We start from the raw sequence: 17,768 nt of genomic DNA on the forward strand, positions 1-17,768 counted from the left end.
TAGTAATACCTACTCAATAGTAATACCTACACAATAGTAATACCTACACAATAGTAATACCTACACAATAGTAATACCTACACAATAGTAATACCTACACAATAGTAATACCTACACAATAGTAATACCTACACAATAGTAATACCTACACAATAGTAATACCTACACAATAGTAATACCTACACAATAGTAATACCTACACAATAGTAATACCTACACAATAGTAATACCTACACAATAGTAATACCTACACAATAGTAATACCTACACAATAGTAATACCTACACAATAGTAATACCTACACAATAGTAATACCTACACAATAGTAATACCTACACAATAGTAATACCTACACAATAGTAATACCTACACAATAGTACCTACACAATAGTAATACCTACACAATAGTAATACCTACACAATAGTAATACCTACACAATAGTAATACCTACTCAATAGTAATACCTACACAATAGTAATACCTACTCAATAGTAATACCTACACAATAGTAATACCTACACAATAGTAATACCTACACAATAGTAATACCTACACAATAGTAATACCTACACAATAGTACCTACACAATAGTAATACCTACTCAATAGTAATACCTACACAATAGTAATACCTACACAATATAATACCTAAATACCTACACAATAGTAATACCTACACAATAGTAATACCTACACAATAGTAATACCTACACAATAGTAATACCTACTCAATAGTAATACCTACACAATAGTAATACCTACACAATAGTAATACCTACACAATAGTAATACCTACACAATAGTAATACCTACACAATAGTAATACCTACACAATAGTAATACCTACACAATAGTACCTACCTACACAATAGTAATAATACCTACACAATAGTAATACCTACACAATAGTAATACCTACACAATAGTAATACCTACACAATAGTAATACTACACAATAGTAATACCTACACAATAGTAATACCTACACAATAGTAATACCTACACAATAGTAATACCTACACAATAGTAATACCTACACAATAGTAATACCTACACAATAGTAATACCTACACAATAGTAATACCTACACAATAGTAATACCTACACAATAGTAATACCTACACAATAGTAATACCTACACAATAGTAATACCTACACAATAGTAATACCTACACAATAGTAATACCTACACAATAGTAATACCTACACAATAGTAATACCTACACAATAGTAATACCTACACAATAGTAATACCTACACAATAGTAATACCTACACAATAGTAATACCTACACAATAGTAATACCTACACAATAGTAATACCTACACAATAGTAATACCTACTCACAATAGTAATACCTACACAATAGTAATACCTACACAATAGTAATACCTACACAATAGTAATTACCTACACAATAGTAATACCTACACAATAGTAAATACCTACACAATAGTAATACCTACACAATAGTAATACCTACACAATAGTAATACCTACACAATAGTAATACCTACACAATAGTACTATACCTACACAATAGTAATACCTACACAATAGTAATACCTACACAATAGTAATACCTACACAATAGTAATACCTACACAATAGTAATACCTACACAATAGTAATACCTACACAATAGTAATACCTACTCAATAGTAATACCTACACAATAGTAATACCTACACAATAGTAATACCTACACAATAGTAATACCTACACAATAGTAATACCTACTCAATAGTAATACCTACTCAATAGTAATACCTACACAATAGTAATACCTACACAATAGTAATACCTACACAATAGTAATACCTACACAATAGTAATACCTACACAATAGTAATACCTACACAATAGTAATACCTACACAATAGTAATACCTACACAATAGTAATACCTACACAATAGTAATACCTACACAATAGTAATACCTACACAATAGTAATACCTACACAATAGTATACCTAATACCTACACAATAGTAATACCTACACAATAGTAATACCTACACAATAGTAATACCTACACAATAGTAATACCTACACAATAGTAATACCTACACAATAGTAATACCTACACAATAGTAATACCTACACAATAGTAATACCTACACAATAGTAATACCTACACAATAGTAATACCTACACAATAGTAATACCTACTCAATAGTAATACCTACTCAATAGTAATACCTACACAATAGTAATACCTACTCAATAGTAATACCTACACAATAGTAATACCTACACAATAGTAATACCTACACAATAGTAATACCTACACAATAGTAATACCTACACAATAGTAATACCTACTCAATAGTAATACCTACACAATAGTAATACCTACACAATAGTAATACCTACACAATAGTAATACCTACACAATAGTAATACCTACTCAATAGTAATACCTACACAATAGTAATACCTACACAATAGTAATACCTACACAATAGTAATACCTACACAATAGTAATACCTACTCAATAGTAATACCTACACAATAGTAATACCTACACAATAGTAATACCTACACAATAGTAATACCTACACAATAGTAATACCTACACAATAGTACCTACACAATAGTAATACCTACACAATAGTAATACCTACACAATAGTAATACCTACACAATAGTAATACCTACACAATAGTAATACCTACTCAATAGTAATACCTACACAATAGTAATACCTACACAATAGTACCTACACAATAGTAATACCTACTCAATAGTAATACCTACACAATAGTAATACCTACACAATAGTAATACCTACACAATAGTAATACCTACACAATAGTAATACCTACACAATAGTAATACCTACTCAATAGTAATACCTACACAATAGTAATACCTACACAATAGTAATACCTACACAATAGTAATACCTACACAATAGTAATACCTACTCAATAGTAATACCTACACAATAGTAATACCTACACAATAGTAATACCTACACAATAGTAATACCTACACAATAGTACCTACACAATAGTAATACCTACACAATAGTAATACCTACTCAATAGTAATACCTACTCAATAGTAATACCTACACAATAGTAATACCTACTCAATAGTAATACCTACACAATAGTAATACCTACACAATAGTAAGTAATACCTACACAATAGTAATACCTACACAATAGTAATACCTACACAATAGTAATACCTACACAATAGTAATACCTACACAATAGTAATACCTACTCAATAGTAATACCTACACAATAGTAATACCTACACAATAGTAATACCTACACAATAGTAATACCTACACAATAGTAATACCTACACAATAGTAATACCTACACAATAGTAATACCTACACAATAGTAATACCTACACAATAGTAATACCTACACAATAGTAATACCTACACAATAGTAATACCTACACAATAGTAATACCTACACAATAGTAATACCTACACAATAGTAATACCTACACAATAGTAATACCTACACAATAGTAATACCTACACAATAGTAATACCTACACAATAGTAATACCTACACAATAGTAATACCTACACAATAGTAATACCTACACAATAGTAATACCTACACAATAGTAATACCTACACAATAGTAATACCTACACAATAGTAATACCTACACAATAGTAATACCTACACAATAGTAATACCTACACAATAGTAATACCTACACAATAGTAATACCTACACAATAGTAATACCTACACAATAGTAATACCTACACAATAGTAAATACCTACACAATAGTAATACCTACACAATAGTAATACCTACACAATAGTAATACCTACACAATAGTAATACCTACACAATAGTAATACCTACACAATAGTAATACCTACACAATAGTAATACCTACACAATAGTAATACCTACACAATAGTAATACCTACACAATAGTAATACCTACACAATAGTAATACCTACACAATAGTAATACCTACACAATAGTAATACCTACACAATAGTAATACCTACACAATAGTAATACCTACACAATAGTAATACCTACACAATAGTAATACCTACACAATAGTAATACCTACACAATAGTAATACCTACACAATAGTAATACCTACACAATAGTAATACCTACACAATAGTAATACCTACCAATAGTAATACCTACACAATAGTAATACCTACACAATAGTAATACCTACACAATAGTAATACCTACACAATAGTAATACCTACACAATAGTAATACCTACACAATAGTAATACCTACACAATAGTAATACCTACACAATAGTAATACCTACACAATAGTAATACCTACACAATAGTAATACCTACACAATAGTAATACCTACACAATAGTAAATACTCAATAGTATACTAATAGTAATACCTACACAATAGTAATACCTACACAATAGTAATACCTACACAATAGTAATACCTACACAATAGTAATACCTACTCAATAGTAATACCTACACAATAGTAATACCTACACAATAGTAATACCTACACATAGTAATACCTACTCAGTTGACCTATTTATCAGATCAATAGTAATACCTACACAATTTATACCAATCAATAGTAATACCTACAGTGATTTTTTATCAGACCCCTATTTTATCAGATCATTGTTTCAGTTGACCTATTTTATCAACATCATTGTTTCAGTTTGACCTATTTTTATCACATCATTTTTTCAGTTCAGTTTACCTATTTTTATCAACATCATTGTTTCAGTTGACCTATTTATCAATATCATTGTTTCAGTTGACCGATTTTATCATAACATCATTGTTTCAGTTGACCTATTTTATCAACATCGGTTGTTTCAGTTGACCTATGATTATCAACATCATTGTTTCAGTTGACCTATTTTTACTTACTGTCAGCTCATCACTCTGTGCTCCTGCTCCACACAGACAGGTTGATGGGGTCCCCCATGTAATATACCACACATATATTTGTAAACATCGGGTCCCCCTGTAATATACCACACATATATTTGTAAACATCGGGTCCCCCTGTAAATATACCACACATACATTTGTAAACATCGGGTCCCCCTGTAATATACCACACATACATTTGTTAACAACGGGTCCCCCTGTAATATACCACACATATATCTGTTAACATCGGGTCCTCCTGTAATATACCACACATACATGTGTAAACATCGGGTCCCTCTGTAATATACCACACATACATTTGTAAACATCTGGGTCCCCCTGTAATATTACCACACATACATGTGTAAACATCAGGTCCCCCTGTAAAATATACCACACATACATTTGTAAACATCGGTCCCCCTGTAATATACCGCACATACATTTGTAAACATTGGGTCCCCCTGTAATATACCACACATACATGTGTGTAAACATCGGGTCCCACTGTAATATACCATACATACATGTTGTAAACATCGGGTCCCCCTGTAATATACCATACATACATTTGTAAACATCGGGTCCCCCTGTAATATACCACACATACATTTGTTAACATCGGGTCCCCCTGTAATATACCACACATATATCTGTTAACATCGGGTCCCCCTGTAATATACCACACATATATTTGTTAACATCGGGTCCTCCTGTAATATACCACACATACATTTGTAAACATCGGGTCCCCCTGTAATATACCACACATATATTTGTTAGCATTGGGTCCTCCTGTAATATACCACACATACATTTGTAAACATCGGGTCCTCCTGTAATATACCATACATACATTTGTAAACATCGGGTCCCCCTGTAATATACCACACATATATTTGTTAACATCGGGTCCCCCTGTAATATACCACACATATATTTGTTAACATCGGGTCCCCCTGTAATATACCACACATACATTTGTAAACATCAGGTCCCCCTGTAATATACCACACATATATTTGTTAACATCGGGTCCCCCTGTAATATACCACACATACATCTGTTAACATCAGGTCCCCCTGTAAATATACCACACATATATCTGTTAACATCGGGTCCCCTGTAATATACCACACATATATTTGTTAACATCGGGTCCCCCTGTAAATATACCCACACATATATTTGTTAACATCGGGTCCCCCTGTAATATACCACACATATATCTGTTAACATCGGGTCCCCCTGTAATATACCACACATACATTTGTTAACATCGGGTCCCCCTGTAATATACCACACATACATTTGTTAACATCGGGTCCCCCTGTAATATACCACACATATATTTGTAAACATCGGGTCCCCCTGTAATATACCACACATACATTTGTAAACATCGGGTCCCCCTGTAATATACCACACATACATTTGTTAACATCGGGTCCCCCTGTAATATACCACACATACATTTGTTAACATCGGGTCCCCCTGTAATATACCACACATACATTTGTTAACATTGGGTCCCCCTGTAATATACCACACATATATCTGTTAACATCGGGTCCCCCTGTAATATACCACACATATATCTGTTAACATCGGGTCCCCCTGTAATATACCACACATATATTTGTTAACATTGGGTCCCCCTGTAATATACCACACATACATTTGTTAACATCGGGTCCCCCTGTAATATACCACACATATATCTGTTAACATCGGGTCCCCCTGTAATATACCACACATACATTTGTAAACATCGGGTCCCTCTGTAATATACCACATATACATTTGTAAAACATCGGGTCCCCCTGTAATATACCACACATACATTTGTAAAACATCGGGTCCCCCTGTAATATACCACACATATATCTGTTAACATCGGGTCCCCTTGTAATATACCACACATATATCTGTTAACATCGGGTCCCTCTGTAATATACCACACATATATTTGTTAACATCGGGTCCCCCTGTAATATACCACACATACATTTGTTAACATCGGGTCCCCCTGTAATATACCCACACATACATGTGTAAACATCGGATCCCCCTGTAATATACCACACATACATTTGTTAACATCGGGTCCCCCTGTAATATACCACACATACATTTGTAAAACATCGGGTCCCTCTGTGATATACCACACATATTTCTGTTAACATCGGGTCCCTCTGTAATATACCACACATATATTTGTTAAACATCGGGTCCCCCTGGAATATACCACACATATATATTGTGTTAAACATCGGGTCCCTCTGTAATATACCCACATATACATTTGTAAACATCGGGTCCCCCTGTAATATACCTCACATATATCTGTTAACATCGAGTCCCCTTGTAATATACCACACATATATCTGTTAACATCGGGTCCCCCTGTAATATACCACACATATATCTGTTAACATCGGGTCCCCTTGTAATATACCACACATATATCTGTTAACATCGGGTCCCTCTGTAATATACCAACACATATATCTGTTAACATCGGGTCCCCCTGTAATATACCACACATATATCTGTTAACATCGGGTCCCCCTGTAATATACCCACACATATATCTGTTAACATCGGGTCCCTCTGTAATATACCACACATACATTTGTTAACATCAGGGTCCTCCTGTAATATACCACACATCCATTTGTAAACATCGGGTCCCCCTGTAATATACCACACATACATTGAGTTTGTAAACATCGGGTCCCCCTGTAATATACCACACATACATTTGTAAACATCGGGTCCCCGCTGTATTATACCACACATACATTTGTTAACAATCAGTCCTCCTGTAATATACCACACATACATCTGTTAACATCGGGTCCCCCTGTAATATACCACACATACATTTGTAAACATTGGGTCCCCCTGTAATATACCACACATACATTTGTAAACATCGGGTCCCTCTGTAATATACCACACATATATCTGTTAACATCGGGGTCCCTCTGTAATATACCACACATACATTTGTTAAACATTGGGTCCCCCTGTAATATACCACACATACATTTGTAAACATCGGGTCCCCCTGTAATATACCACACATACATTTGTAAACATTGGGTCCCCCTGTAATATACCACACATACATTTGTAAACATCGGGTCCCCCTGTAAATACCACACATACATTTGTTAACATCGGGTCCCCCTGTAATATACCACACATACATTTGTAAACATCGGGTCCCCCTGTAATATACCACACATACATTTGTAAACATCGGGTCCCCCTGTAATATACCACACATACATTTGTTAACATCGGGTCCCTCTGTAATATACAACACACATACATATTGTTAACATCGGGTCCCCTCTGTAATATACCACACATACATTTGTAAACATCGGGTCCCCCTGTAATATACCACACATACATTTGTTAACATCGGGTCCCTTCTGTAATATACCACACATACATATCTGTTAACATCGGGTCCCCCTGTAATATACCACACATACATTTGTAAACATCGGGTCCCCCTGTAATATACCACACATACATTTGTTAACATCGGGTCCCTCTGTAATATACCACACATACATTTGTTAACATCGGGTCCCCCTGTAATATACCACACATACATTTGTTAACATCGGGTCCCCCTGTAATATACCACACATACATTTGTTAACATCGGGTCCCTCTGTAATATACCACACATATATCTGTTAACATCGGGTCCCTCTGTAATATACCACACATACATCTGTTAACATCGGGTCCCTCTGTAATATACCACACATACATTTGTTAACATCGGGTCCCCCTGTAATATACCACACATACATTTGTTTAACATCGGGTCCCCCTGTAATATACCACACATACATTTGTAAACATCGGGTCCCCCTGTAATATACCACACATACATTTGTAAACATCGGGTCCCTCTGTAATATACCACACATACATTTGTTAACATCGGGTCCCCCTGTAATATACCACACATACATTTGTAAACATTGGGTCCCCCTGTAATATACCACACATATATCTGTTAACATCGGGTCCCTCTGTAATATACCACACATACATTTGTTAACATCGGGTCCCCCTGTAATATACCACACATATATCTGTTAACATCGGGTCCCTCTGTAATATACCACACATACATTTGTTAACATCAGGTCCCTCTGTAATATACCACACATACATTTGTTAAACATCGGGTCCCCCTGTAATATACCACACATACATTTGTTAACACTGTAATATACCACACATATATCTGTTAACATCGGGTCCCCTGTAATATACCACACATACATATTCTGTTAACATCGGGTCCCCTGTAATATACCACACATACATTTGTTAACATCGGGTCCCTCTGTAATATACCACACATACATTTGTAAACATCAGGTCCCTCTGTAATATACCACACATATATCTGTTAACATCGGGTCCCTCTGTAATATACCACACATACATTTGTAAACATCGGGTCCCCCTGTAATATACCACACACATATATCTGTTAACATCGGGTCCCTCTGTAATATACCACACATATATCTGTTAACATCAGGTCCCTCTGTAATATACCACACATATATCTGTTAACATCGGGTCCCCTGTAATATACCACACATATATCTGTTAACATCGGGTCCCCCTGTAATATACCACACATACATTTGTAAACATCGGGTCCCCCTGTAATATACCACACATATATCTGTTAACATCAGGTCCCTCTGTAATATACCACACATACATTTGTAAACATTGGGTCCCCCTGTAATATACCACACATACATTTGTTAACATCGGGTCCCTCTGTAATATACCACACATACATCTTTGTTAACATCGGGTCCCCCTGTAATATACCACACATATATCTGTTAACATCGGGTCCCCCTGTAATATACCACACATACATTTGTTAACATCGGGTCCCTCCTGTAATATACCACACATATATTTGTTAACATCGGGTCCCTCTGTAATATACCACACATATATCTGTAAACATCGGGTCCCCCTGTAATATACCACACATATATCTGTTAACATCGGGTCCCTCTGTAATATACCACACATACATTTGTTAACATCGGGTCCCCCTGTAATATACCACACATATATCTGTTAACATCGGGTCCCTCTGTAATATACCACACATATATCTGTTAACATCGGGTCCCCCTGTAATATACCACACATACATTTGTTAACATCGGGTCCCTCCTGTAATATACCACACATATATCTGTTAACATCGGGTCCCTCTGTAATATACCACACATATATCTGTTAATTAACATCGGGTCCCCCTGTAATATACCACACATATATCTGTTAACATCGGGTCCCCCTGTAATATACCACACATATATCTGTTAACATCGGGTCCCTCTGTAATATACCACACATACATTTGTTAACATCGGGTCCCCCTGTAATATACCACACATATATCTGTTAACATCGGGTCCTCCTGTAATATACCACACATATATCTGTTAACATCGGGTCCCCCTGTAATATACCACACATACATTTGTTAACATCGGGTCCCCCTGTAATATACCACACATACATGTGTAAACATCGGGTCCCCCTGTAATATACCACACATACATCTGTTAACATCGGGTCCCCCTGTAATATACCACACATATATTTGTTAACATCGGGTCCCCCTGTAATATACCACACATATATCTGTTAACATCGGGTCCCCCTGTAATATACCACACATATATTTGTTAACATCGGGTCCCCCTGTAATATACCACACATACATCTGTTAACATCGGGTCCCCCTGTAATATACCACACATACATTTGTTAACATCGGGTCCCTCTGTAATATACCACACATACATTTGTTAACATCGGGTCCCCCTGTAATATACCACACATACATTTGTTAACATCGGGTCCCCCTGTAATATACCACACATACATTTGTAAACATCGGGTCCCCCTGTAATATACCACACATACATCTGTTAACATCGGGTCCCCCTGTAATATACCACACATATATCTGTTAACATCGGGTCCCCCTGTAATATACCACACATACATTTGTAAACATCAGGTCCCCCTGTAATATACCACACATATATTTGTTAACATCGGGTCCCCCTGTAATATACCACACATACATTTGTAAACATCGGGTCCCCCTGTAATATACCACACATACATTTGTTAACATCGGGTCCCCCTGTAATATACCACACATACATTTGTTAACATCGGGTCCCCCTGTAATATACCACACATATATCTGTTAACATCGGGTCCCCCTGTAATATACCACACATATATCTGTTAACATCGGGTCCCCCTGTAATATACCACACATATATCTGTTAACATCGGGTCCCCCTGTAATATACCACACATACATTTGTTAACATCGGGTCCCCCTGTAATATACCACACATATATCTGTTAACATCGGGTCCCCCTGTAATATACCACACATATATCTGTTAACATCGGGTCCCCCTGTAATATACCACACATACATTTGTAAACATTGGGTCCCCCTGTAATATACACACATTGAACATCGGTACACACATACATTTGTTAACATCGGGTCCCCCTGTAATATACCACACATACATATCTGTTAACATCGGGTCCCCCTGTAATATACCACACATACATTTGTTAACATCGGGTCCCCCTGTAATATACCACACATACATTTGTAACATCGGGTCCCCCTGTAATATACCACACATACATTGTAAACATCGGTCCCCCTGTAATATACCACACATATATTTGTAAACATCGGGTCCCCCTGTAATATACCACACATACATTTGTAAACATCGGGTCCCCCTGTAATATACCACACATACATTTGTAAACATCGGGTCCCCCTGTAATATACCACACATACATTTGTAAACATCGGGTCCCCCTGTAATATACCACACATACATTTGTAAACATCGGGTCCCCCTGTAATATACCACACATACATTTGTTAACATCGGGTCCCCCTGTAATATACCACACATATATTTGTTAACATCGGGTCCCCCTGTAATATACCACACATACATTTGTTAACATCGGGTCCCCCTGTAATATACCACACATACATTTGTTAACATCGGGTCCCCCTGTAATATACCACACATACATTTGTTAACATCGGGTCCCCCTGTAATATACCACACATACATTTGTTAACATCGGGTCCCCCTGTAATATACCACACATACATTTGTTAACATCGGGTCCCCCTGTAATATACCACACATATATCTGTTAACATCGGGTCCCCCTGTAATATACCACACATACATTTGTTAACATCGGGTCCCCCTGTAATATACCACACATACATTTGTAAACATCGGGTCCCCCTGTAATATACCACACATACATCTGTTAACATCGGGTCCCCCTGTAATATACCACACATACATTTGTTAACATCGGGTCCCCCTGTAATATACCACACATACATTTGTTAACATCGGGTCCCCCTGTAATATACCACACATATATCTGTTAACATCGGGTCCCCCTGTAATATACCACACATATATTTGTTAACATCGGGTCCCCCTGTAATATACCACACATATATCTGTTAACATCGGGTCCCTCTGTAATATACCACACATACATTTGTAAACATCGGGTCCCCCTGTAATATACCACACATATATCTGTTAACATCGGGTCCCCCTGTAATATACCACACATACATTTGTAAACATCGGGTCCCCCTGTAATATACCACACATACATTTGTAAACATCGGGTCCCCCTGTAATATACCACACATACATTTGTAAACATCGGGTCCCCCTGTAATATACCACACATACATTTGTTAACATCGGGTCCCTCTGTAATATACCACACATACATTTGTAAACATCGGGTCCCCCTGTAATATACCACACATACATCTGTTAAACATCGGGTCCCCCTGTAATATACCCACACATATATTTGTTAACATCGGGTCCCCCTGTAATATACCACACATACATTTGTTAACATCGGGTCCCCCTGTAATATACCACATATACATTTGTAAACATCGGGTCCCCCTGTAATATACCACACATACATTTTGTAAACATCGGGTCCCCCTGTAATATACCACACATACATTTGTTAAACATCGGGTCCCCCTGTAATATACCGCACATACATTTGTAAACATTGGGTCCCCCTGTAATATACCACACATACATGTGTAAACATCGGGTCCCTCTGTAATATACCACACATACATTTGTAAACATCGGGTCCCCCTGTAATATACCACACATATATCTGTTAACATCGGGTCCCCCTGTAATATACCACACATACATGTGTAAACATCGGGTCCCCCTGTAATATACCACACATACATTTGTAAACATCGGGTCCCCCTGTAATATACCACACATACATTTGTAAACATCGGGTCCCCCTGTAATATACCACACATACATTTGTAAACATCGGGTCCCCCTGTAATATACCACACATACATTTGTAACATCGGGTCCCCCTGTAATATACCACACATACATTTGTTAAACATCGGGTCCCCCTGTAATAAACCACACATACATTTGTAAACATCTGGGTCCCCCCTGTAATATACCACACATACATTTGTAAAACATCGGGTCCCCCTGTAATATACCACACATACATTTGTAAACATCGGGTCCCCCTGTAATATACCACACATACATTTGTAAACATCGGGTCCCCCTGTAATATACCACACATACATTTTGTAAAACATCGGGTCCCCCTGTAATATATACCACACATACATTTGTTAACATCGGGTCCCCCTCGTAAATATACCACACATACATTTGTAAACATCGGGTCCCCCTGTAATATACCACACATACAATTTGTTAACATCGGGTCCCTCTGTAATATACCACACATATATCTGTTAACATCGGGTCCCCCTGTAATATACCACACATACATTTGTTTAAACATTGGGTCCCCCTGTAATATACCACACATACATTTGTAAACATCGGGTCCCCCCTGTAATATACCACACATACATTTGTAAACATCGGGTCCCCCTGTAATATACCACACATACATTTGTAAACATCGGGTCCCCCTGTAATATACCACACATACATTGTTAACATGGGTCCCTCTGTAATATACCACACATACAATTGTAAACATCGGTCCCCCTGTAATATACCACACATAATATTCTGTTAACATCGGGTCCCTCTGTAATATACCACACATATATTTGTGTAACATCGGGTCCCCCCTGTAATATACCACACATATATCTTTTAACATCGGGTCCCTCTGTAATATACCACACATATATCTGTTAACATCGGGTCCCCTGTAAATATACCACACATACATTTGTTAACAATCGGGTCCCCCTGTAATATACCACACATATAATCTGTTAACATCGGGTCCCCCTGTAATTATACCACCACATACATGTGTTAACATCGGGTCCCCCCTGTAATATACCACACATACATGTGTAAACATCGGGTCCCCCTGTAATATACCACACATACATTTGTTAACATCGGGTCCCCCTGTAATATACCACACATATATCTGTTAACATCGGGTCCCCCTGTAAGTATACCACACATATATCTGTAAACATCGGGTCCCCCTGTAATATACCCACATACATGTAGTAAACATTGGGTCCCCCTGTTAATATACCACACATACATTTGTTAACATCTGGGTCCCCCTGTAATATACCGACCACACATACATTTGTTAAACATCGGGTCCCCCTGTAATATACCACACATATATTCTGTTAACATCGGGTCCCTCTGTAATATAACCACACAAACATCTTGTTAACATCGGGTCCCCCTGTAATATACCACACATATAATCTGTTAACATCGGGTCCTCCTGTAATATACCACACATATATCTGTTACATCGGTTTCCCATGTAATATACCACACATATGTATTGTTAACATCGGGTCCCCCTGTAATATACCACACATACATCTGTGTTAACAACGGGTCCCCCTGTAATATACCACACATATATCTGTAAACATCAGGTCCCTCTGTAATATACCACACATATATCTGTAAACATCGGGTCCCTCTGTAATAGTACCACACATATATTTGTTAACATGGGTCCCCTCTGTAATATACCACACATATGTTGTTAACATCGGGTCCCCCTGTAATATACCACACATATTATCTGTTAACATCGGGTCCCTCTGTAATATACCACACATATATCTGTTTAACATCGGTCCCTCCTGTAATATACCACACATACATCTGTTAAAACATCGGGTCCCCTCTGTAATATACCACACATATGTTTGTGTTAACATCGGGTCCCCCTGTAAATATACCACACATATATCAGATAACATCTGGTCCCACTGTAAATATACCACACATATATCTGTTAACATCGGTGTCCCTCTGTAATATACCACACATATAATCTGTTAACATCGTTTCCCCCTGTAATATACCACACATACCAACGTTTTAACATCTGGGTCCCCCCCTGGAATATCCCACACATACATGTGTACAACATCGGGTCCCCCTGTAATATACCACACATACATTTGTTAACCATCGGTTTCCCCCTGTAAATATACCCACACATATATCATGTGTAACATTGGTGTCCCCCTGTAATAAACACACATATATCTGTAAACATTGTACCCCCTGTAATTATATCACACATACATGTGGTAAACATTGGGTCCCCCTGTAATATACCACACATACATTTGTTAACATCGGGTCCCCCTGTAATATACTCACACATACCTTTGTTAACACGGGTCGCCTGTAATATACCACACATTATATCAGTAAACATCAGAGTCCCTCTGTAATATACCAGAAAAACACAAATATCTGTTTAAAACCCACTCGGGTCCCCCTGAAATAAACCGACACATATATCTGTTTAACATCGGTCCTCCAGTAATATACCACACATATATCATTAACAAATTGGGACCTCTGTAATAATACCACACATATGTTTGTTAACATCGGGTCCCCCTGTAATAACACCACATATATCTGTAACAATCGGGCCCACTGTAATATACCACACATATATCTGTTTAACATCTGGGTCCCCTCTGTAATAAACCTCACATATTATCTGTTACATCGGGTCCCTCTGTAATATACCACATATATATCTGTTAACATCGGGACATCCTGTAATAACTCACAACATATATTTGTTAACATTGGGTCCCGATCTGTAATATAAAACCTCACATATATCTGTTTAACATCGGGTCCCTCTGTGTAATATACCACACATATAACTGTTACAACTGTCACTCTGTAATATACCACACATATATCATGTAACAACAGTTTCCCCCTGTAATATACCACACATATATCTGTTAACATCGGGTCCCTCACGGTAATATACCACACATATATCTGTTAACATCGGGGTCCCCTCTGTAATATACCACACATATATCTGTTAACATCTGGGTCCCCCTGTAATATACCACACATATATCTGTTAAGGGACATCAGGTCCCCCTGTAATAATACACACATATCATCTGTTAACATCAGGTCCCCCCTGTAATATAACCACACATACATGTTCAAAACATCTGGGTCCCCTCTGTTAATATATACCAACACATATATTTGTTAACATCGGGTCCCCCTGTAATATACCACACACATATATAAACATAACATTGGGTCCCCCTGTAATATACCAACATATATCATGTTAACATCGGGTCCCTCTGTAAAATACCACATATACAGTTGTAAACATCCAATTGTTTTTATAGAGTCAATCTCAAGCTTTTTTATTCTACATACGAAAGCTTATAAGAACTTCCTGAAGTTCAAAAATGAGTTTTATACAAGTCCTTAAATACAAGTCATTCAACCCAGCCCTTAAATCAAACAAGGACATGTAACCCAGCTACAAACAAAACACATCACCATTCATAGGCACATGTAACCCACTAGCTACAGAACAAAACACAATATAACACCGTTACAAATTTTACATTAGTACAATAGGTAACATATTAAAACCCAGCTACAAACAAAACACATCACCATTTACTATACGCACATGTTACCAATGCTACAACCAAAACACATCACCGTTATTACACATCAACCCAGCTACAAACCTAAACATATCACCAGTTACTAAGGTACAGTACTAACCAGCTACAAACAAAAAACACATCACTGTTACTCATAGGGACATGTAACCCAGCTACAAACAAAACACATAACCGATACTATAGGGACATGTAACCTGCTACAAACAAAAACTCATTCACTGTTACTTATAGCGTTATACTGTTTCTATGGCTACAGCTAAACAAAACACATCACCATTACTATAGGGACATGTACCCAGCTACAAACCAAACACATCACCATTACTATAGGGACATGTATAACCCAGCTACAAACAAAAACACATCTATAGGGACATGTTACTCATGGGAAATGAAATCATCCAGTCTAGTGGATATGTGCCCAGAAAAATATAAAAACACAATCACTCTGTTACTATAGGGACATGTAACCCAGCTACAAACAAAAACACATCACATTACTATAGGGAATGTAACCCAGCTACAGCTACACACACACTGTTACACATAACACTACAAACAATACACATTACGATCGGGACATGTAACCCAGCTACAAACAAAACACATCACCAGTTACTATAGGGACATGTAACCCAGCTACAAACATATGAAACACATCACTGTTACTATAGGGACATGGAACAAATGTAACCCAGCTACAAACAAAAACATCACCATTACTTAGAG

At 37.0% G+C, this 17,768-nt stretch overlaps 1 protein-coding gene across 1 annotated transcript in view; it reads right to left on the reverse strand.

Moving 5' to 3' along the window:
• LOC138334648 (tetraspanin-33-like) overlaps positions 1-17,768 on the reverse strand; it is a 44,278-nt gene that overhangs the window by 8,422 nt on the left and 18,088 nt on the right. The window contains exons 4-6 of the mRNA XM_069283285.1: positions 15,733-15,751; positions 15,478-15,499; positions 4,880-4,976 (exon numbers count right to left, since the gene is read on the reverse strand). Coding sequence (XP_069139386.1) covers positions 4,880-4,976; positions 15,478-15,499; positions 15,733-15,751 — 138 coding nt within the window. The remainder of the gene's footprint in view (positions 1-4,879; positions 4,977-15,477; positions 15,500-15,732; positions 15,752-17,768) is intronic.

Source organism: Argopecten irradians, chromosome 11 (genome assembly GCF_041381155.1).
Source record: "Argopecten irradians isolate NY chromosome 11, Ai_NY, whole genome shotgun sequence".
Classification (NCBI taxonomy): domain Eukaryota; kingdom Metazoa; phylum Mollusca; class Bivalvia; order Pectinida; family Pectinidae; genus Argopecten; species Argopecten irradians.